Source organism: Amblyomma maculatum, chromosome 5, assembly GCF_055883805.1.
Source record: "Amblyomma maculatum isolate TAMU_Amacu chromosome 5, ASM5588380v1, whole genome shotgun sequence".
Taxonomy (NCBI): domain Eukaryota; kingdom Metazoa; phylum Arthropoda; class Arachnida; order Ixodida; family Ixodidae; genus Amblyomma; species Amblyomma maculatum.
Window position 1 is genome coordinate 144501651 of NC_139348.1, and position 23501 is coordinate 144525151.

Genomic DNA, 23501 nt, shown 5'->3' on the forward strand with positions numbered 1-23501 from the left:
GTTACCTCTGTTACAATTGAACAACTTATAAAAACTAATCCGGACTGGCTCAGCTCCCACTTTGTATCTTTCTCAACGCCTAAGCCTGGTGTTCAGCAAGAGCATAAATCCTTGATGCGATTTCTGTAATGTTTACACAAGCAATTGCGTCAACTATTGCCGCACCGCGGATCGTGTCTCACCGAATATAAGCACCTTCAGCGGCTACGGAACATCCCCTTTAGCGACACTGACATTGAAGGGCGTTCGTTGTAGTAAATTAAAGTGAATCAATATCTGTTTCTTCCAATACCGTGCATGGACGATGGTTTTCTCTCACGCCGGCGTACCGCACCCAGCTCACGCGCATCTCACATAAATGGAACAAATCCGTCAATATTGAAGCGCGCCGCCGTCTGAGATAAGACGCTCTCGCGGCAAGCCCTTTGTTTCTTCGTTCCGGAGCTACCTTTTATCTGCGGCCAGGGGTCGCCTGGCACGCGCCGATAAGAGGCAAGAGACGGGACGCTCCAGCTCAAAAACAAGTCGAGCAGCCGACGAGTGTAGACACACGGTCCGAGCGATTAGAGAGCGCTGTTGTTTCAGGCGTAGAGGTGGAAGATTTTTCGAGGAAAATTTCCAGCCCGGCATATGCACGCGCGCAGAAGCTAAGAAGAGCTAAGAGTACTTTAAAGCAGTTTCGTACCGGCTTTCGCAGCGAGTCACGTGTGACGGCGAGTAGTAGTCCAGCAAGAGGCAGCGACGTCAAAGTGCAGTGACGTCTTTGGACAGGACGACCAGCGAGAGGCAGACGACGCTGAAGTGGAGATATTTTTTACATCCAAAGTCATCGAAGCGGGAAAAGGATTTTTCCCTCACATCAACGGTTGAGAGACAAATTTCGGTCATTTTGGGCGACCAGTCGGCCCAGATCCCCGCTGACTTCATAAGAAGATCGAGGCCACCAAAGCATCAAGGACACAGCGGATTATGTGAGCTCGGATCATTAATACTTCCAGTTGCTTTGTGTAGAACATTGTAGAGGAAGTGTTCTTACAAGAGACAAGAGTGGCATTTTGAAACTATCAGAAATATTACCACCACATTTGCTTGTTTGAAAAAAAAAAAGAAAAACCGTTTTCAGCTGCGATCAATAGGCGAAAACGAAGACAAATCAGCGGAGAATAAGGCTCGAGGTAGAGCGCCACTTTTTCTTCGTTCTTTCCGCGTCATTCTGAAGAGCGCACAGTACACGACAGGTTAGAGAACCCAAACGTCTCAGCAGACAGCCATCCGTCCATGCACGCGTACACATTGTGGTGGAAGCTTCTCAGGGGCAACAGTGGCAAGGCCCCTGGGAGCCAAGCTAAGCCTAAGACAAGGACCCGCCACGGGACGAAGACAAAGTCGAAGAAGCAAGCCGACTTCAGCCGCCGCACCACGGTTTCGCCGGCTACGTCGGCTCCCGTCACCGGGGCACCGGAACATGGAACCGCGGATCCGAGCGCCGGCTGTGACGGCGTCGTCCGGAAGTTCCTCAGGGCTGTCGGCATTCGCAGGCTGGAGGCCATGACCTCGAGAAGCCGCGTGTGCGGCAACCCAAAGTACAAGGTCAACAACCAGAACCTGGAGAAATTCGAGCAGCTGCTGTCCAAGATCCCAGAAGGTGTGTGTCCGTGGTGGTGTGCATGCTCAAAGCAACTGTACGGAAGTGGTATATATTATGCAGAGCATGAAAAAATATGAACCCCACAAAGCGATTGGCAGTGAGGAAAACGTGGCAACATATAGCAGTTTGTTATTTAGCTTTTTAAGCTCTGTCCCATATTTCTGCACTGTTCGACTCTTTTTTTTTTTTTTTCAATGTCTTCGCGTGGGGATTCTCTCAAACTAATCTGGCTGTCGTTTTTTGTTACCTATCATTTTCTCAGCACTACTTTTCAATGAGAAAGACGCTCAATTCGCGTCTTGGGGTGGCTTTCTGAACCCTTTTTACCAGCGCACCGCCGTGGTGGTGCAGTGGTTAGGGCATTCGGTTATACTGAGCCCAAAGATGCGGGATCGAATCCCAGCCGCAGCGTCCCCTTTTCGATTCAGGCAAAAAGCAAGGTGCCCGCGTGCTGTGCGATGTACGCGCACGCTAAACAACCCCATGTGGTCGAAATTCCCGGAGCCGGTACGTTAAACCGAACAAACCAAAGCAAACCATTTTGCCAGCAAAACACTATAACGGCTTATAAACTTGCGGCAGTTAGTTAGGCCTTGTGCGAATGTTTATTGCAATTTTCTTGAGATAGGGGGTGGGTAATCCAACCCTGCATGCGGTTACCTGTCAAAAAACGTCAGCTAGGCAACATACTGAAGACGGGAAGTTTCTACCAAAGCGATCGCAGGAATTTCGCCTAAAACCTATTTTCTGATAACCCCACTCAGGGGCAGCTGATCCCCTCAACGTCAACACCATGGATGAATGATCTCGCATTTCGGATGATCTCTGCGAATGCTACGATTGTTTGAAAGCGGCCATTATTCCGCGTATACACAAAGAAATATTTAGACGACGTGGTCAATGATATAGTTGTTTTGCTAAGTTGAACAAATGCTTCGAAATAGAAAACATCGTTCATGTGTGCTCTGGGCATTCTAAGTTGTTCAGATATGTTGAATTTGTTCGTTTTATACTGGGTTTTGCATCATGCACCTAGCCTTACCATGCGAGGCCGCGTCATACCATGTCATACCATATCATTATTACTGCTATTCACGCTGAGTGTAGTGCTCATGCATTATATTCTACCTAGAATCATTAAACTTGTGAAAACAATGTCTTAATCTTAAAACAAAAGAATTAGTGTGGTCGTAGGAGTCAGTGTACTATGTGCAGCGGTAAAGATCGAACGTTAATGCATACACACGCTGAATTTGCCATGCTGAATATGGGACTGAACTCGCCTTTGTCTTACCTTCTAGCACTGTTTTCATAAAAAAGCACCAATCGCGATGTAGTCCACTACAAATTCCGATCCCCCGTTCGACATCACCCGCAAACCACTGTATAGATGTCCGTACTTTCTAAAGATATTTTTTTTTCACAGCATATAATTTCCGTACTCTTCATTTGTCAGTTCATTGTTGACAAACAACGCGATGAGTGACTCTCATGTGAATAATACACCGTCACATCGCCATAATCATCAGTTACGAATAGTAGCAAAGTTGTATAGAGAAAGAATACCATCAACACAGTTTACTCTGCCAGGGTCATGTGACAGTGCTAGCATCTGCGAATGCACGTACTCCAGCAAGTGTATAGTTATTTACCACGATACTGTTGATTGCCCCCATTCTCCAGAAAAGAACGCGTTGACATTGGCGTTTTGCTGCCTTGCAAAAGTCAGACGATAAAGAAAAACAAAATATTGGCGTTTTGAGCGACAAATCCCAGGCAGGTGCCTGGCAGGCGTAATATTCGGACACTAATTGGTCGTCGGGATCTGTGACATCAAGAGACCCCATGACAGGCCGATTGGCAGAAGCTGCCAACTCGAGTAACTCCTTTGAAATATGGAAGCATGAAATTGGAATCGAAAGTTCCGAGATCTTTGGCTGTCGAGAAAAGCGCTCTGCCCCTAGCCACGTAGGCACATTTGTGTGGCTGGGTTAAAACGGAATTCGCATCTTTAAATGCTTGACGGCCTTTCACATATGTGATTGGGTAGCTTACTCACCTACGTAAAGAGTATGTGTTAGATAACAGAGGCGCACATTAAAGGATTCGTGATTAAGGAAGCAGCAATATGTGTGTATACCAAACGAATCAGCAAGGGGAGCCATTAACGCTTTACCGTCGTACCCTAAAAAGTGGAGCTTAGGAGTCCCCATATTTCCCCATTACCAATCTCCTTTCTTTACTCTGCCCTATCCCAATACTATGTTCCTTCTATCTCTGCTGACCGGAAATCAACGTTCTAATATTCAACCGCTTCAGGCAGGCCACAATTTTGTTCATCCTTTTAGTAACTATTCTTGAATAATCCAACTACTAGCACTAACAGCAGCGAGATCCCTCTGCGGCTAAGTATACTTACTTACCCAGTGGAAAAAAACTACAGAACCGTGCCAAAAAATACGACAAAATATCCAGTAGTTTTGTCGTAATGATCAGATTTTTCTGTAGTTCTGTAGTACTTTTCCGTAGTTGTGTAGTTTTTCTGTGGTATATTCCTGTTGTCTGTAGTTCTGTAGCACTTTTCTGTTGTAGCTACAAAAATTTATGATGTTGCCACAGAATGTTTTGTTGTCACAACAAATTTCCCGTCAAAAACCGCACAGAAATTCTGTCGTAATATCAGAAAATTTTCTGTAGTTTTTCCCGAGTGGGTATTCATGCAGCATATATTCGTCATATAATTGAGCAATAGTAAGAATTGTCTGCTAGTCAAGTTGGTGCCAAGACGGTAATGCAATCTTTACGTACTCAATAACGACGCCTAAAGAATGTCACCCCCGAAAGAGCCGCTATTGGAATGTGGATGCTTCCAGAAACATTCCGTGACGCCAACTGTAAACACTGGATACATGGTGTTCGGCCACTCATGTCTGCGTATGTACAGATGTCGCCTGTCTCCTCCGTTATCTGCCCAGCGAGCTTGCCAAGGCAGATCGGGCTCTATTGAACCGCTCTATTTGCCCACGTATACAAAGTAAACGATAAGTATCAAGTTCTGCTGAACAAAACGCCTGCCACCGCTTATCTCCTCTCATCTCATACGGAATAAGACGCCCGAGTTCAGCGAGTGGAGTGTTTTCAAAACGGTTCCTACGTGACCCGTTACACGGCCTTCGGTGTTGCATAGGAAGGAGGTCATAGTGTGAATAGCAAATGCGCTATCATAGCGGCTATCTTGCGCTCCTTCTTTTGAAGGCGTCAATGTCTGGCTACCGCTGCCAGGCTAATACCCAGGCAAAAGCGTTTGACTGAAAGAGCATCTGTAAGATATTTTAATGCAGTTTCTTTTTCATAAATAAAAGCTGACTACTACTATTACAATCACTAACGCCACAGAGCTTGTTCATTTGAAAGTCGCTTAACTCGATTCTTCTGTTCATAAAACATGTGACCCCACCAACGTAAAGTGCTTTATAAGGGCTTCCCGTTTCTTCAATTCCGCAATTTTGCATTCGACGAGGATTTCCTGAAAGGCGACCGCATATTCTCTCATTTCTTCGAAATGGGGAAAGTTGGGGAAGCTGGGGAAAAACGGCCGTCGTACATACCGGCTCCGTCCTGACAGTGCACCGGAGCCCCTTAGGCAAAATAGCATCAAGAACATTGAATTTCCTAACTTCACCTTATCTTGCTTCCTGTTTGAATTCAGGGGAGAAGCTCAAGGGAACGACATCCCTGGCATCCCTACCAGAGAGGCATGAAGACGCAAACCGGACTGTTAACCCGCCCGCGCAGCCAGTCGTGCCTGAGAGAGCCGTTCCGGACATCAGCCCTTCAACGACAATGGGTAAGCGTTGATGCTACACCCGGCCTTTGGCGTACAGAAACCAATGCATCGAGCTGTAACTCTTGATTACCAAGGAGAGAGAAATGGGGAACAACTGGTGCTAAGCGAGTCAGCTGGATCATTTAGACAAGGCTGGGACAAAATCACTGCACTAACAACTGAGTACTTTTTAACTAGCCCTGAACTATGCTCGCTAGGACGAATCCTCGCAGCGGTGGGGTCATTTCGACAGGCTCCCATTTGATACAAATGAAAAGACGACCACTTTATGCTGCAATGTTAGCGAACTTTGATAGTTTGCACGGTCAATGATAATCCGCAGCCTTTCAATGCGGTGTCTTCCTTTCCTCCCGTCCATGACATCCTACCGTTCCTATGTCATGCGCGCTTTCGTTCCTCATGCCGATCTGTTATTATTTACTTATTATCATTGTTGTCATTCTCAGTGCTGCTCTGTGGCTCGAACTGGAACGCAAGCTTGTTGTGGAATTTTTTGCCGAATAATCTGTTGCTATACATTCCTGACAGATAACCAAAATATTTAGTTGTTCGCGAAGCATCGTGTCCCATCATATAGTCTGCCAGTCTTTCGCCTTCGCCACATTGGTAGCAACCCAATCCAGGCAGCAATGTGTCAGAAAACGTTGACGGATGCGTTCATTCCGCGTGACATGACTTTAAGCGCAACCGTACGCCTGAGGGGAGCGTGCAGGTAACATTGAAGCAAAGGAAGGTCTAATGTGTTTGGCTTAATTGGCATGTAACGTCACAACGAATGGCAAGAGGGACATGTGACACATTTAAATGCGTCAAATGGCGTCAAAGCCAAGAAGTTCCGCCTCCGCCACCACTGAACATTTGGTCACCTGACGATGACGTCATTCAGCGCGAACAACGTTATCTCCGATGGGCTCACAGCATGGAGCCATGATTAAGCAACGTAAAGTAAGTCAAATTCAGCGGTTAATCTGTCCACAAACCATGGTTGCAGTGCGGTAGGGGTCGCACTAACCTTGCATAACTTCGTGCACTAGGCGGTAGCGGTGAGCGGCAGCGCTAAACTAAAAGTCTCTAGTACTGGTGACGATTACTGGCATTATTTTGTGACCAGCCAGTCCCCCCCCCCCCCCTCCTGAAGGGCAGGTAAGAGAAGCCAGAAATATCTTCAACTGCCGCCGTAAGCTAATCGGCGGTCTTGCTAGTACGAACTACACCCCTCAAAAGCGCTCTGTTGTGTTGCTGTGGCAATTCTGCAGGAAGCTCAGTGACGGCCGAGTACGAGCTCTTCTGCAAGGCTTTCCACAGTGAGGCCAAGGAACTGCTGCCCGAAGAAGAGCAACAGAATGTGCGCAGCAATCCTATGCGCCAGCTGCTGCAGTCCGCCTCCGAGGCGGCATCCAGGGGTCTCCAGCTCCAGCGGGTCACCAGTGCCTATGGAGGCACCGACTCCCCGCGGAACACAAGGACTATAGACGAAACATACGCACCCACAGCAGTGGCACCCGGCGTGCTGGTGTCGACGGCCGCCTCGTGAGTCGTGACGCTTACAGGGTGTTCGTTCGTGTAAACGCCGCATCAAGACGCCACTGGGCTGAATGGGAATTCTGTTCTTCGTCATTCGGCCCGCTGTGTCGCCGGGTGTACATTGTTTGTCTGTCCAACGCCTTCTCTATTTCGATGCCCACCTCATCACTCGCTTCGCAATGAGAATCCCTTTGAGAGCCCGCTTTGGGGCGCGGAGCTACAAAAAGAACTTAGCCAGAAGATAGCATATGTGCAGTGTTTAAAATCAGTACAAAGAATAGTATACATTTTGCTAAGATGTCGTTGTATCTATCCAGATGTCGAAGCAGGGCACAGCCACACTTTGTTATGCCTACGGTTTAGTGATAGCAAACATAATGTGACAAACTACGCTGTAATGTTGGCAAAGGGTGATTGGAATTAAAAGAAAGTCAGAATACAATTTGAATATTAAAGATTGGTGGAATATGTAAAGAGAAATGGCGTATTTATACATCTAATACGGCTAAATTTAAGGGTCAGAGTGTTGGCTACAATCATTCACGGAAGAATGGTTTCGAACAAAGCAGCGCTTTGCAAAAAAAGAAAAAAACAAGCAGCAAAAACTTAGCAGCCGTTGCTCTCTCCGACTACATGTGCGGACCAATAACGGAGGCTAGCCAGTTTGAGAATGAGAGCAAGGATGGAGATAGAGGGCTCGATTTGCTGAAAACTCCTTTTCTAGCAGGCATTCAAATAGAAGAGGCGTTGATCCGACTACGATATACGATTGTCCTAATGTTGGCGCGTGTTATTTGTTTCATTGTTGGCTTACTGGAAGGAGTTATGCTTTTTCCCGAGTCATCTGAACGAAATATAATTTTTCCACGTCTCTCGCGCTCGCTGAGAGCGTAGAAACGACAGAGGTGGTGAAACGCGCAGCCCGTAAAAATAGAGACATTTAGTTTAGCGCTACCGCTTACCGCTACCGCCTACCGCCACCGCGTGAGCATCAGTACGCATGCGCAGATCACCCCGACGGCGACAGATGGCGCCACGTTCCTGCCAAATCTCAACGGACGCTGCAAGCAGAGACCAATCAGCGCGTACTATGCTGACGCTGCGCGGTAGCGGTATACGGCCGCGGTAAGCAGCAGCGCTAAAATAAAAGTCTCTAATGTTAATTTCGTGCGCCGTCTCTGAAAGAGCGTGGTATGTTTGCAGAGGGTGATGTGCGTAACTATTTATTCCTGGAGTTATGAAATATTGCCATGTGCTTCTTTCGTACCATTACTTCTTGTACCTTCTTCCACGCATCTCCTTAGAAAACTATCGGTGCGGTTATTTTTCACCACACAAAGGCGCCCTTGTTGTCACTTGTTACCACGTATAATTTGCAAGTCGTGCGTATGCAAGTGTTTCGGCGTACTTTTGAATGAAAATAAAGGCCAGATGGGAAGTAAACACATTTTACGCTTTTTTCAACACTGTAACTCATTTCAAAAACAATGCCTGTTGCTTCTCAAGAATTTGTTGTCGCTGTTTTCTTATCTACACCATGTTTATCTCGCGCCTGCTGCTCCGTAAAAAATGCCCAGCTCGAAGGGTTTGTCTCTGAACCCTGCCCGATACCCCGTTTTGTGTCGGCGGCAAATATATTCTATATTCTTTCGAAAGCGGAAGTGCCTCGAGCCATCTGTCTTCTTAAGCCTTGTGCAGCTAGATGTGCTAGGAAGCCCTGCTAAGTAGCTTAGAAGCCGTTCCCTTGGGTTGTATGCTTTGACGGGGCCTGTACATACAGAGTTAGAGAGCATGCGAGAGTATACAGAGCTCAGAGTTAGAGACCATGCGCTCGTGATTATTTATGTATGGCATGATGTCCGTCGCAGCGTATTTAATAGTTTAAGACAGTACCGGCACTGATAAAACGAGTGCTTCTAGTACGAAAATAATGCCCTTTACACCTACATCCTTTGCTGACCATTTAATGACCTTTGCTCCATCATCTATACCGTCATTGCAGTGTGCTGGAAAAAACATTTCGTGCTATTTCGACGACCTCTTGCACTTTATATTTGACCTATTTGACCCCGTTTGCTGCTAACAGCCTGTTACGCCATTATAATTATCACCAAGCCTAACACTACAGTTGACTACAAACATCAGCAATACGACTGAAAACTGTATTAGGAAACTGTGACATCGTCAGGTCCGTCCGCATTTTGTCGCAGTTCCCTCTGTCTTTCAGAAATACGTAAACCTCTATTTCAAATTCAGCTGCAAAACGCGTGTAAATCCTAGATTCCCGGTACTTTTATCGGCCGTTTAAACGGCACAGAAGCTTTCGGTAAATTGAAAGCTGCCTGCTCATTTTTCTCTGTTCTCACGACTCCCAGCAACTACAACGGGGCCGCCGTGGTTCCCGATGCGGACACGTTATTGGCCGATGGGCAACTGAAGGGCGGTCCGGTGACTGAAGTGTCGCAGTCTAATTCGCAACAGCCGACACGCGTCCCCAGCCGCGAGCAACAGGTTCAGCAGCTCACACAAGACCAGCCAGGCCAGCATCCCGACCAGCAGGACAAGCAACCGCAAGCCCAGCAGCCAGAACCACGGCAACGCGCGCGCAGATGGAGTGAGAACCCCGTGGGCGCGCCCGTTTTTATGGCGAAGAAGTTCGCCGAGAAGCTGAGCAAGTCCAAGGACGTCACGCAAACCACGGGCGCAGCTACGGAGGGGCCTCGCAGGAAGAGCAGTGCGTCGCTTTTGAAGGTTCTCAAGCCGAAACTGCCGTTCTCGTCTGGAAAATCTTCATCCAAACAAAAACAGAAGTCTGCGGTGGGCGGCGAAGAACAGTGTCCGCAACCTTCGACGTCGCTGTCGGCGCCCAAAGGTTCCCGCCAAAGTGCGAGCTCGAAGAACAAGCGATGACTGTGGGACTTCGCTTGATTTAATTCTTCGGTCGAGCTTGCCAACAACTTACCGACAGCCTTAAGCTCTCCAACTGCAGAGCAGTAAGTCATGCATTCTGTGACGTTCTCTCGAGGACACTGGTAAATTGATCGAATATGGCCGTTCCTCGACCTATGTTTATGAACTGAAGAAGTGCTGAACACTCCTGGCGGCTGCTGACAAGATGAGCTGCGACCATTGCGGCTGATGCGGGTCAGACATACGGTCACGTCTGCCTCTACTGCATTTCCAAACGTTATGCTTGCGAACCGTTACGCGTAGCGCTTATCCGCCGCTCTAAAAAACTATTTACACTCCTTACATGTTGCGTATATGCGAACAGGAGACTGCGTGCGCTGTGGTCGCTCAAGAAAATAACCCTGCTTTCACTGTCCAAGGATGACTAGGGCGACAATTCTGACTATTTTTTGCGTCACACTGTTGGTGATAAAAGAAGTAAGAAGTCTGTGACGTCAATAGCTCGACACTAAAAGCTCATGAAGTGGCAGCCATAAACCACAGCTTTTGTTCCTGTATACAGACTATACAGTTGGCATGTCATATTTCACAGTGATCAGTACCAAGAGGCATAATACGTAACAGTGGTCAGTGGCACGCTGAAATGCACGCCACGCGGCCGTGTATTCGTAATGATTCCTGCTGCTCAACAGGAACCTATATTACGACATACGTCATGAGAAGAAAACATCTGCGCAATCATGTGACTTGTTTCTTGCACGTTTGATTTATTCGTTCAGCCCCAACTTCTAAATATTCTGCCATTTATTTTCCTAACACAACGCTAGGATTATGTCTCTGTCACTGACCCTAGTAAGAGTCGAGACAATTGAACGCGCCCTATAATTGACAAGCCTAAACTTTTTATTTCCGCGTAACTCTGTACACTATGTCCATGGTGACAACAACGTCTGCCGCAAGGTCACCTGCATGGTGCCTTTCATAGAAGACATTTGAGGTAGCTGCTTTAACGGTTCTTATATTTACGTTTACAGCAACGGCAGTCAGGCAAGAGCAAAAAAAAATGTTCTTGCATGTAAACACATGGAAACGTGCACCAGCTACGCTATCATATGCGAAACAGGAAGAACCTCTTCCGGTAGCTTCAGTGGCCTCAATATTTACGACGGCAGGAAATGTGAGACCTCGTTATTTCATCCTCGATTTTTATCTTGATATAAAACACGCGATTTCGCAAAACGCCATACAGATCCGAGAAAGAAAAATGGCCGACGTATGCCGCTGTAATTATCAGAGCATTAGCGCAAAAGCGCGCGCCTTCTTCCAATACCCGATCCTTTCCCATCATTCATGGCGCAAATATCAAGCACGTGTACTTAGCGCGGCTTTGCGGAACTACAGCGAATACCAGGATGAGTTTGAAAGCGGTTTCCAGGAAATAATTTGTGAGTAACATTACGCTACGCTTAGTGAAGCGCTCAAGTTGGACAATGGAAACATTATTTACAGGAGAGACCCCGGTGCTAGAATTCCAGTGAATATCTTCTGTTCCAGGAAGACACAGGAGCGCAAAAAAGCTACACGGACGTAGGTAGAAAACACCATGAGCACTAACCTGCAACAGGACTTATATACCATCGTTTACCCATGCGCCACAGTGCGAACGCAAACGCTGTCTTCGTGAACATGACTGATCATGGACATGTCTGAAAATACATTCCTGTTTTCAGGCGCCTCCCACAGCCATAGTCGCCTAAAAATTAAAGTTCATTTATTTCCATGCGCGGTGGTGCAGTGGTAAGTACCGGCTCCCCTTTCTCTCTTTCCGTTTTCACTACCACCTTCATCCCTTCCCGACCTCGGCGGCTGCGTTTCGATGGAGGCGAAACGAAGAGGCGTCGTGTGCTGTGCGATGTCAGCGCACGTTAAAGATCCCCAGGTGGTCGAAATTACTCCGCAGCCCTCCACTACGGCTCCTCTTTCTCTCTATCCACTCTCACTCCCATCTTCCTCCCTTCCCTTACGGCGCGGTTGCGGTGTCCACAGAAATCAAGTGAGACCGTTACCGCGCCTTTCCCTTCCTATAAAATAAATCATTTTTTTTAATAAATCAGTCATCCCTTCCCTTACGGCGCGGTTCAGGTGTCCACAGAGCAAGTGTGACAGATACTGCGCCTTTCCCTTCCTGTGAACCAATTATTTATTTCTGCCTGTTATAAACATGCAGACAGAAGCGCTGCAAAAAAAAGCTGTGCGACGCAGCGTTGGGATGTCTTCATGAAAATGCACCACACACCTAGCCACAAGTAATTCCCCTCTTCTACCTGTTTGCATGTTCACGTTGAACAAGTGACGACGCTCAGCAGGTATGTATAGATGGCACTCAAACGTCTTGCTGACAAAGCATCGGCCAGACGGTATAGCCATGTTTTCACGCATAACTGGAGAAGTGTGACGCTAACAATTTGCGACAAGAAATTCTACGACACCTAAACGTACGTGTATCAACAACTGATCGATCAGTTTTGCTTACCCATCCGATAGGAGGTTTGATTGCCTTGCATCTTGACATCTCGCGGGTAGTAGGAAACACGAATTATGCAATTTCTAGATGCAATAGACCATAGTAACAGTTCGTGATTGTCTTTAGATTAATGAGTGTTTACACGGCCGGTAGCTTTAAAGTACATCGTCGAAAATATTTCTTAGCTTCAAAATAGAACATAATACGTCATTTGAATTCTGTAGCATTTCGATATGCACAGTGATTCGTGCTGCTAATATGGACTCCTCATTATTTGCATTGGTTTTTGTCTTTAGTCTACTTCCACGTTCACCTTGCCATATATGTTGGCATGCAATGATAATCAATTCAGCGGCAACTTCTACTGCTACAAAAAAAAAAATCGATTGGCACAAATGACTGCGCACCAAGAATGCCAGTTGCTGTAGCTGAAAATTCCCATTAGCCGAAACAAAAATCTGTTTTTGCTCATTCGTCCTTGCAGGCTTTTGGAAAACGTGCTTTCTTAATTTTCTGAACACCCATAAATATGAACGTAACAGAAGACCAATACCGAATGTTTACTCTTAAAATTGTCGGGTAGAACCTTGCCGCTGAGGCTAACAAAGCCCTGAGCGCTATTGAATTTCAAAATTAGGTATGGTCGTTCCTCACCTGCAAACGTGAAATTTAAATGTTTAATAATATTACGCCAGCCACCTCCCAACAATCAATTTTGTTGAGCCCTGTTGTTGCCACTAATGCAGCTACAACCAGCTTGCAAACGCTGTAATTCATGGAAGCCCGACCATCTGAAAAAAAGAAAAAGAGTACGAACTTTGGGTCGGACACCTCGACGCCCTCTTCTTCATCCTGCGTGCTGTCGTGCTCGTTCTCCTCGTCCGATTCGGGGCGGCCGTGGTCGAAGCTCCGCCACTCCGCGGTGCCACTCTCGCCTCTCTTGAGCATCGGCCGCTTGCACCTAATACGCAGTGCCACCCGAAAGGACCGACACAATGCGCGGAAAGAGAACAGAAAAGAAACAGAAAAAAGGCGAGAAATGAACAAAACGCAAACAAAGGAAAAACGAACTTAACAATTTGGAGTCCTGGTATAAAACAAAAAGCAAGAAAAAGCATTTCAAATTAATAATGTAAAGACGTAGTAGAACGATAAGATCGACGTTATAATATCGGTATTAGATAATGTTCGTTATAACACCGGTATAATATAATGTGTGAATGAGATTAATCTTGCTGATGGGGTTTGCTTTTCATAAACCACTATTGTTGGTAACGGTCACTTAATGCATTTCGCTCAGTTCAGATGCTGCGTTAATGATGGAATTATTGCTTATCGGTAAGTAGCACTCGGTCAAGTATCACCATTTTGCGGCAGTGTCCAAACTTGTTGGCCAGTACAACATGGAGATACTATAGATGACAATAGCTCAGCGTCTTCTATAGCATCTTCGTGCTTTTATTTTTCTCTCCGTACTTCTCAGATGTGAAATGCAACCTGAAAAAATAACTTGTTGCCTCACGTTGACCAGACTTAAAGTAAAATCTCTTCGACGTATAGTCTATATATATATATATATATATATATATATATATATATATATATATATATATATACCCAGAATTAAACATTCGCTCAGCGAACACTAGCCGGCGAATGTCTTTAGACGCCTTAACATCGACCTGTGCGACACACTGCAGGCTAAAATGTAGTCTACCGCAGATAAATGAGATCAGTGCATAAATTGAGCCTTATATTGACACAAAGAATACATTCTCTACTTTAATAACATCAAAGACCGAAAATTGCACAACGTCGCTAACATCTGTAATATATTTTTCATTCTCACTTTTTAGATTGAGATATAGCGTCGCATAAGCAGGAGAGTTTAATTAATAAAAGCTCGTGGATTGCCATGAATAAGGCGGCCTACATATGATTTACGAACCAGTCCTTCTAGCATTTTATGCCGATTTCGGGCTGAAACGTGGAGGCTACCCAAGAGGGTTCTATGTAAGTTGTGGACAACGCAGAGGGCTATGGAACAAAAAATGGTAGCGGTAACATTAAGAGATAGGAAGCGTGCAGAGTGGGTCAGAGAAATAACTCGAGTTACTGACATTCTAGCGGAAATCATGAAAAAAGAAACGGGCATGGGCGGGACATGTAGTGCGAAGAAAGGATAACCGATGGTCGCTTAGGGTAACAAACTGGATTCCAAGGGAAGGAAAGCGCAGCAGGGGGCGGCAGAAAGTTAGATGGGCGGATGAGGTTAAGAAGTTCGCAGGGGTCAAGTGGATGCAGCTAGCACAGAACCGGGTTAAGTGGAGAAATATGGGAGAGGCCTTCGCCCTGCAGTGGGTATAGTCAGGCTGATGATGATGATGATGACTTCTAATAAAATGCACATTTTCACGCAATGCGGTAAATAACCCTGGTCATGAACATTTGCAACAAGCGTGGCAATAAACCATATAACTGAGGAACGTTTATCGGTTAGTTTCAAACAAAAGCCCGCAATAAAAGGAGGCAATACAAAGTAACGAAATCGCTAACAAGCTCGAGCTGAAGAGTAAGAAAGGATCAGCTACTTGGTGGTCAAGCAGAACCAAACATAAGTTCAATTTTTTTTTTTTTAATCTACACCAGCTACACCACTGCAGCGAAAATCCATTGTAGGTATAGGAGATTTTCTACACTAGTGTAGCTGGTGTAGGCTAAACAAATGACCCTACAGGGATGAAAAGCAGACTCACGCTAATAGGGGAAGCTGCAACGAGTTCGCAGCTCTAAATAATCTGCAGTATGCTTTATAAATTTATATTCTACATTACGTAATAAAGGAACTTTGAGAATGATTGCAGAAATTTCGTCTTTTCAAAGCCGTAACGCTCTCTCCTTACACACCCAAGGCGAATAGGGGTATCGCTGAAGAAAGGAAATAGGAGGGAGAAAATAAGATTCGCTAATGTAAAATTTCTGTAGACTCTTATAGGCTCTTCTTGCATCCTTTTTACTTACTTCTCTAATAGATTATCTATGGATTAACGTCTCTAGGCCTCTTCATTTCATTTCACTTATGGGAAATCTTTATATTATCGAACTACTAATGTCTATAGCAGCCTTCCATTTCTTTCGTCTAAAGCTATCTATAGACAGTCCTACATATTTTCGTGGCCAGTCTATAGATAAAACATTAGGAACAGTATAAAGCCGTAAATTTATAGATAAAATACAAAACTCAATAACAAAAGTTCATAGACCAAGAGTCCAGAGACGGTTTCAAGCAAAACCTTTAGGGAAAGTGGCCAGTTAACTTATTAGGACATTCTATATCAGTTAATAGCTTGGTGGTTGCGCTGTTGTAACAGTAAGGCTTAAAGGCTCAAAACAATGATAAACGGGTAAAAATTGATTAATGGCGCGTTAAGAACGTTTCAACGCACGAAACATTTGATGCAAATGCTCTCCCACGTGACGCACGCTAAAATGAAACACTTATTTTAACTGCACAGAACCGAACAAATTAAGTTTTTTTTATGCTGAACTAGAAAGCAAAAAAGAAGAAAGGGGGGGGGAGGGGGCAATATTGCGCTTATGTCGTGTAGTAAATTTGTAGTAAATCTGTCACACGCCAACTAGAAATGTCATTCACTGCTTTATTAAGAACCGTCTAAGACAGCATTCTTTTTTTTTTTTTTTCGTTTTATTGCATTTCGTCAAACGACTTCGATTTTTTCATACTTTTATTGTGCAGAACTCTGACGCAGAAAAGAGTGCATTTGCATAGGCTAGTTTTCTGAGCAGATGATCAAGGCCTTTTAATGGTACTTGCGCGCTATTATAACCTGCGCCTCCTGGACTTCATAAAATCAGCCAACCTTTTTCTATTCATTTTATTATTTATTCACCCTTCATCTCATACCCTACTGATGCTCCGAGGCAATTAATACTGATTAAAAAATAATAAAAAATAACCTGCGCCTGCGCCTTCGTACATAATCAAGGTGCGTCTGTCATGATCGGTGCTCACAATCTTTGCCTCCCCCCCCCCCCCCCCCCCCGCCCCCTCGACTTTCGCTTGGGCCATGAAGCCTGCACTCTGCGGCATCATGAAAAAAAAAGAGAGAGAGAGTGAATGATCGATCCATCTTCAGTGGCATGTTCCTGTACTGCTTTTCTGATCCTTAAGGTGCCGCTTAATATTACTCGACAACTTTCACACAGAGCGCATAGTTTCTTTCGTGTGGCACGTATCTTCCCGTGGCGGGCCGACGTCGACTCCTCAAACCAGCGCAGGCCGAGTTCTGGCGGAGCTCGAAGCCATCGTCTAGGCGCGCCGATGGCTTAATCATCTCGCTGCGCTCGAGTTCGTTCGAGAGGCGCCACTTATGACTAGTGAATCTCGCTTTGCCTCCTCCTGCCTTCTCCGCTTCGACAGAAGGGAAAAAAGGAAACAAAAAACGCGAGATACTCGAATACTCGCAGAAGCATATAGAGCAGCGTTAAGACGACGTCTATTAGAATTGCTTTCGCCTCATCATACCGCACGCGTCAACACCCTTGGGGTAAATTTTTGCCATGTAAACGTTTACCGCTCGCTCAAGGGGTTAGCTAGAAGTTTCATCTGTACGCATCGGTGACGGCCAAAGTGATCCGGGCGCGGTTCGTCGTGTCGTTAAGTGAACGGGCGCGCATTCGGGGCTACAGCTGAGAAACGGTTTCGAACTGAGCTCGCTTATATCAGTGCAGCGCTCATTAAGGCTAGCGGAGAAAGTTCATCGCCTTCTGAGTGTATATAGGAGGCATTTTCTGCAGACGGTAGCAATATCAGGGGACACTCAGTGCTTAGGAACAAAATTTATTGTTACTTATGCGTCAGGCGTGGAGACGCAATATTCGAATGTGACTCCAGTGTTAAATGTACCAACAAAAAATATATATATATATATATATCAGGGTAGTCAGTAATATCTGAGGCTGGTGAACACGATCAAATAAGGTGTGCCTTTATATGGTCGTCGCAAACGTACGCATATCGAGACGAAAGCTAAGGCATGGTAGCCCAAATCGCGAAGTCAACTTTTCTAAAACGTTTTCTAAACGTTTTTCTAAAGTATTCCAGGGGACCACGTGAGCTTTTTTGGCGTATACTCCTGCGTACTCAAAGTTTTAATTGGGCTTTTCTGCTTTGATGAGAGCTGCCATTCGGGAGGGTTCAGAGCATAGATCACGAACCTACGAGCACTTGTTGTCCCATCACCGATTAGGTGATGGTCACGTGTGGTTGCATCGCCAGTTCTGCGCAATTGACCGGGTTTAGTAGACACGTGACCGTTTACACACTTGCGATCGATGTTACCACCAGAATTTCACATATGTTGACCATTAGACGAGGACACAAGAACCAACACAAGGGCGCGACAGCACAACGCAATTGCTTTGGTGATCGTTTCTTGTAAGATTACAAAACATCGGATCATAACTAGTGGCATAACTGTTCGACAGATCTTTAGTTATACATCGCATCATTTGCATAACTTACTCTGTACTATATGTCTATTTGTATTTATGTTGCTTTCCCCCCGACAATAATGCCCCAGTGAGGGCGCTGTAGCTACTGTGTATAAGATAAATAACTAAATAAATAAATAAGGACTGATGCACAATGCACGCGAAAGATAAGGGAAAGTCTACTCAAGTCAGTCATCTTCTTGGCAACCACTAGACTCTACGCAGATTAACCTTGTGTCCCTAGCTAACAGTTCAGTGAAGGGATTGGTTTGCTGCCTTAAACTTCCTACCAGTTTTCACAGCTGTTAACATTCTTACATTAGTCAGCACCAAATTGGCTGTGTATTTTATAGTTGCAAGATTTCCTCCGCGCAACTGTGTTCGAAGGGGTGTTGGTTCAAAACAGGCTACGCATTCTATTCCTAATTATTGCTATTCTAAACATATCGTCACTGACACGTTATGCTGCGAACTTCACTGCGTATAGTGTCCTGTAATTATGTACTGCATATGCTGCCCATTTACAAACGTTTTTGTTGTTGTTTTTTCGTGCAAGAAGAAGTAGCGCTCAGCCGGGCCTGGCACCCACATCTTCTCAGTGTTAATCTCAATAGCACAAAGAATGGGACATCTGATCATCTAACAAAGGCTGCAGCCAAACTTTCATAAACGCGAGTAATAAGCGATAACGCAAGCAGCTGGTTCGGCCGATAGAGCATCGCCGCATACCAAGTTTGAGAGTAAAGTATCAGAAACGTGTTGAAAAAAATAAGGACGCGATTTCGTACCTTGAAATCGGATCATACATGGCCCCTCACTCGTTTTAGATCCGGAAGAATTACATATCCCATTACAGGGAAAGCCCATGGCATCGTTCTTCGATGTGCTAAGTAGACAGTCATAAAAATCGCAGCAATGGCAAGAAAATAGGGTGACGTCACCAAGCGGCCTTATGACGCACTAAGCAAGCCGGGCGTCTATACGATGCATTATTGGATACATCTATCACCTTCCGCGACTGCGGCCGCTGCTGTTTGTCGCATACTTGTCGCATAACAGTCGCATACCTGTCGTTCGTGTTTACATAAGAGGGACTAGTGAGCCTCCATGTGGCGGCAGGTTTCTCTGCTTTTATATCAAAATTATGGCGCACACCATTCACTGTGGTAGCACACATTTTGTCGTTGCAGACACCATACGTATTTTAGTCAAGTTGGAAGTTAAACCACGGCAGAGATAAGAACCGACGACATATTTACCTCCGAGTTTATGCCTTCAGGCCGAGGTTGCGGTGTTTCTGGTTCCCAGATACCGCATGAAGCTCGGCAGTAAACATCGAATACGCAAACGGATATACACCGAAGCATTACCAACTGAAATAACTGTATTATGTGCCACCACCCTCATTTGAAACATTTTCAGCCGCGGGACCAAAATACTTTCGCCTTCACGCACGAAAGCAGTTTTAAATGCGTATGACAAATTTTCTTCTTTCCAGGTGTTTCAGCTTCAAGCGGAGCTAAGCACGAAATCAAATTCTACCCGCGTCGACAGATCACCGTCTACCAAAATATTATTTCACTCAAACGAGAAGTCCAGCTAAATTCGCAAGTGCATATTTCGGTGCATTTATCTATGCAGCTTTCTGGTCGCGGAACTATTAGGTTATCCAAAGTGTCCTTCCCTTCAAAACGGTTGTCGCAGTGTCATTTTTAGGTAGAGGTCATGGGTTTGAATCATGTGATGGAAAAACGTTTTATGCAATTTTCGCTGCAGCATTACCAACACAGGCGTACCCAGAATAAGCAGTATAATCTATTTTACTAAGAATAGGCAATGCGTTCCGAGTGTTTTGTTTTCCTTAACCAGCCATATACTGCTGTGATCGGCCGCATTTCTCTGTAGAGAAAAACCAATAATGGTTCCCGGTAATAGAAAGTGCACCAAATGCAGCCAATCGCTATTCAGGTTGCGACAGCGATGACATTTATCCAGCATAACTTTTCGGGATCGCGTTTCGAAAACCGCGGCGTACCAAGAACGCGTCCTCCATGAGGAAAGAGATATGCCCTGCAACCCTACAGCGCAGTGACGTCCCTATACTAGTAGCGGACTTATTGGTTGATAGTACCTGAGTTCCTATAGCAACCTCTGTCGCGGTGAAGTCGAGAATTAGGCAAGCCCTACAACACAACAACGAGATCAAGTTTCTACTACCTCTGTCTGGTTCAAAACACTCCTGAAGCGCGGGCTAATATTTCAGCAGCTTTTATCGATAATTAAAGTTTAAAGGTCGCCGCACGATTAAAGAGCCGTCCTAACTTTAAAGAATCACTCATCAAAACGCTGCCTATGTTTACAATAATCCATAAACAGAATAGCACTGAGCTTTCAAATCCTCGAATCCAAATAAATCTGTCTGAACACTTGACCAGTCGGCGGCGGTTCTGCGTAAAGCCTGCGCCCTTAAGACTGGAAAGGGTACACATGGTAGGATTAACCTCCAAGCGCTCTAACTGCGAGGCACCGTTGCGTCAAAGGCGTCCTGAAAAGGCGCATCGCGAAGCTGGGCAGCATTCGATCCCAACAGCTGTTGGCGAAGAACACTCCATAAGCATCCGGTTGCAGGTGCTTTGATTCCCATCCAAAATTCGCTGGGGAGATTCTAAAGCGAATTCACTGATGTTGAGCCCCACGCAGAAACCGCCGAGCTAAAAGATCTAGGATTTGTTCCAAAGTTAGTAACCGGACGGAGGCATTTGTTGACACACCGGAAGAGGCATCATGTCCCACGAGCAGCGTCTAGTTACACTAACGGGAACACTTCCTAGCCAGTCATCAATGCTTATTATCCGAAGAGGAGCGAGTGCATACTTTTAAGCCGCTTTCCACTAGCATTTACAAATCAAAATGAGTCACGTCCTCGGATGTTTACAGAGTGTTCGTCCTCACATACTCATACCTGGTTATCATCATCATCATCATCAGCCTGACTAAACACACTTCAGGGCGAAGGCCTCTCCCATATTTCTCCACTTAACCCGGTTCTGTGCTAGCTGCATCCATTGACCCCTGCGAACTTCTTAACCTCATCCGTCCACCTAACTTTCTGCCGCCCCCTGCTACGCTTTCCTTCCCTTGGAATCCAGTTTGTTACCCTCAGCGACCATCGGTTATCCTCTCTTCGCACTACATGTCCGGCCCATGCGCATTTCTTCTTCTTAATTTCAACTAGAATGTCGGTAACCTGAGTTATTTCTCTGACCCACTCTGCACGCTTCCTATCTCTTAATGTTACCCCTACCATTTTTCGTTCCATAGCCCTCTGGGTTGTCCTCAGCTTAAGTAGAACTCTCTTGGTTAGCCTCCACGTTTCAGCCCCATAGGCGAGTACAGGTAAGATGCAACTGTTATATACTTTCCTCTTTAGCGATATCTGGTTATATGCCTTATAAAAAATCGTTTGCGTTCTTGATGTACAGGGTCGTTCTTTCTTAGTGCAAACCCAGTCGCCCTCTTCAAAACGCTACTGCGCCCAACGCGGTCGCCTATCAAAGCAAAGAGGCGTAGGCAGCCATGACACTGTGCTTCGCAAAGCCAGCTCCTTCATTTCAATGTGTGGCCGTGGCGCCGGACGCAATGGCACTTTGAAGGTAGCTGGCCACCTGCTCGAATGTTCCCACTAAGAGTGGACGAGGCAGTACTTTAAACATCAAAAGCCTAACGGAGGCGTGTGTTCAAGAACAAAGTCATCGTGGTGCCGCCTTAAACCCCTGTCGCCTAATAATGCAAGAGGAGTGGGTATGCAAGCCAACAAAATATGCAGGCATTTCAAAGGATCTTGTTTCGTAATGGCGCTGAAGTGAGCCTTTTTCTCCCTCATCTCGAAGCAAAAGCTTGTTTAAATACTATAGTGTACAAAGAGAAACGGCTCATCGTATAATTGGTCATATACCTGTTAAATGTCTGTACACGCGAGCGAGAGAAGCAAGTCAGGAAACGCCCGTAATGAATAGCAGCGATTAAATATGAAATGAAATGAGGGAAAGGTTTGCAACGCAGAACACAACCTCTGCATCCTGTCTCCTCGCCCGAGGAAGTTGCCTTCCCTGACGTAGAATTATGTGGCCTCTCTATCGCTGTCCAGCGCGCTACCTGGGGCCCTGCCAGCAACACCATCTATAGCTGCCCTAGTGGAACGCGGTCTTAAAATCCGCCGTGTGTTTCGTCGGTTCTTCATTATCGCGCGCCTTACAATAACGTATCGAGACTTTGTTTTGTATCTCCTAGTAATAGCTGGAAGTTAACTGAAAACATGAAACGTAATTAAGAGTTGTCGTGACAAACTCACAAACCACAAAGAAAGTTGACTGATGGTGCCGCGAGCGCCACTCCATTTTATGAGTTTAGAAACTTTCTGCTAATAATAGGGAGCTACAAGCCACCATTTTCTCTGCGCCACCAATGATCTTTGCCCAAGTTATCATTGGCGCCGTGAGATTATTTTATATCTGCTATTGCTATGTTTAGGATCTGATTGGAGAAACCTGATTGAAAAGGTCAAAAGGAAGAGATTAATGGCCCTTTACCTAAGGGCGAACTATCCCGCTCAATTCGCAAGCTTGAATTGTGTAACCTTGTCCAGTTCCCTCAGGAGCCTCAGCCAGTCATCCTGTGAGGGTGCCGGTAGGAGGTATTTTGATGGTGGATTTTCCGTACAGTCCCATACGAAGTGTTCTGTTTCTTTGCGACCGCACTGTAAGCAGTCGGGATTGCTGGGTTGGGTGGTAATTTTCGATCTAAGAATGGGAGTCATAGCTGTCCCAGTCAGGGCTCTACGGAGGGCTCTGGGTTGTTTTCTTGTAAGGTCCGGGTAAGGTGCAAGGTAGTTTCCACGCCTCGCGGATATGACCCCAGTATTTTGTCAGTATGTTTTCAGGAGTTTGTTGCCAGTAGGTCAGCAAAGTTCACCTCGACGCCACAGATAGCGGGACAGTCAGCTATTCCCCGACATTTTCGTCTTTAGAAGTGCCTATTTTGGCGCATGCGACCATGAGGCGTTTCAGAAAATAATTATTTACTTGCTTACTTACCAAACCTTTCAGTTAAAATATTGGTACTTCTTCCGGAAAGTTTGTAAAGGCTGGCGACATAGGCGCCACCAGCAGGTGGAGCACTTAACAATGCGTTTCCATCGAGCAGCCGTGACAATGCTTACAGTGTTTATGCTTACATATAAACATTAGCGGTGGCGACATTATTTCTAATTTTCAAATCTGAGCAGTTGCAAGCACTTCATTTGATGCCATAAGTGGCGTGACAGTCGGATAGCAGCAATGTTTTGGACAAATAAGACTCTAACCATAGTCCTGCGGAATATTCGGAAGGAAGCATAAAGCAGCTCTGATATCTATTGTTTGCCACTTTAAATCCTATAGAGTATAACGAGTATTCTGCCGCCCGGTACGCGAGACGGCGACCCATCGCTCGAACAAACAAATCAAGTCATTACGGCAAACTTTGAAAACGGACTC

General features: G+C 45.6%; 2 protein-coding genes across 5 annotated transcripts in view; one reads left to right on the forward strand and one right to left on the reverse strand.

The window, feature by feature from the left end:
* LOC146189842 (BAI1-associated protein 3-like) overlaps positions 1-23501 on the reverse strand; it is a 441950-nt gene that overhangs the window by 282922 nt on the left and 135527 nt on the right. For all 4 annotated transcript variants that reach the window (XM_084604615.1, XM_084604614.1, XM_084604612.1 and 1 more), the window contains exon 2: positions 13271-13414. In XM_084604615.1, the coding sequence (XP_084460741.1) occupies positions 13271-13414 (144 nt within the window). The remainder of the gene's footprint in view (positions 1-13270; positions 13415-23501) is intronic.
* On the forward strand, positions 537-9929 carry LOC146189845 (uncharacterized). The gene is made up of 4 exons (XM_084603425.1): positions 537-1645; positions 5358-5495; positions 6752-7025; positions 9395-9929. The coding sequence occupies exons 1-4, from the start codon at positions 1279-1281 to the stop codon at positions 9927-9929; spliced, it is 1314 nt and encodes a 437-aa protein (XP_084459551.1). The 5' UTR covers positions 537-1278.

Coding starts and splice junctions, on each gene's coding strand:
- LOC146189845 (XM_084603425.1), top strand. CDS start 1,279: ATGCACGCGTACACATTGTGGTGGAAGCTTCTCAGGGGCAACAGTGGC. Junction 1,646..5,357: donor GCTGTCCAAGATCCCAGAAG/GTGTGTGTCCGT, acceptor GTTTGAATTCAG/GGGAGAAGCTCAAGGGAACG. Junction 7,026..9,394: donor CTGGTGTCGACGGCCGCCTC/GTGAGTCGTGAC, acceptor CACGACTCCCAG/CAACTACAACGGGGCCGCCG.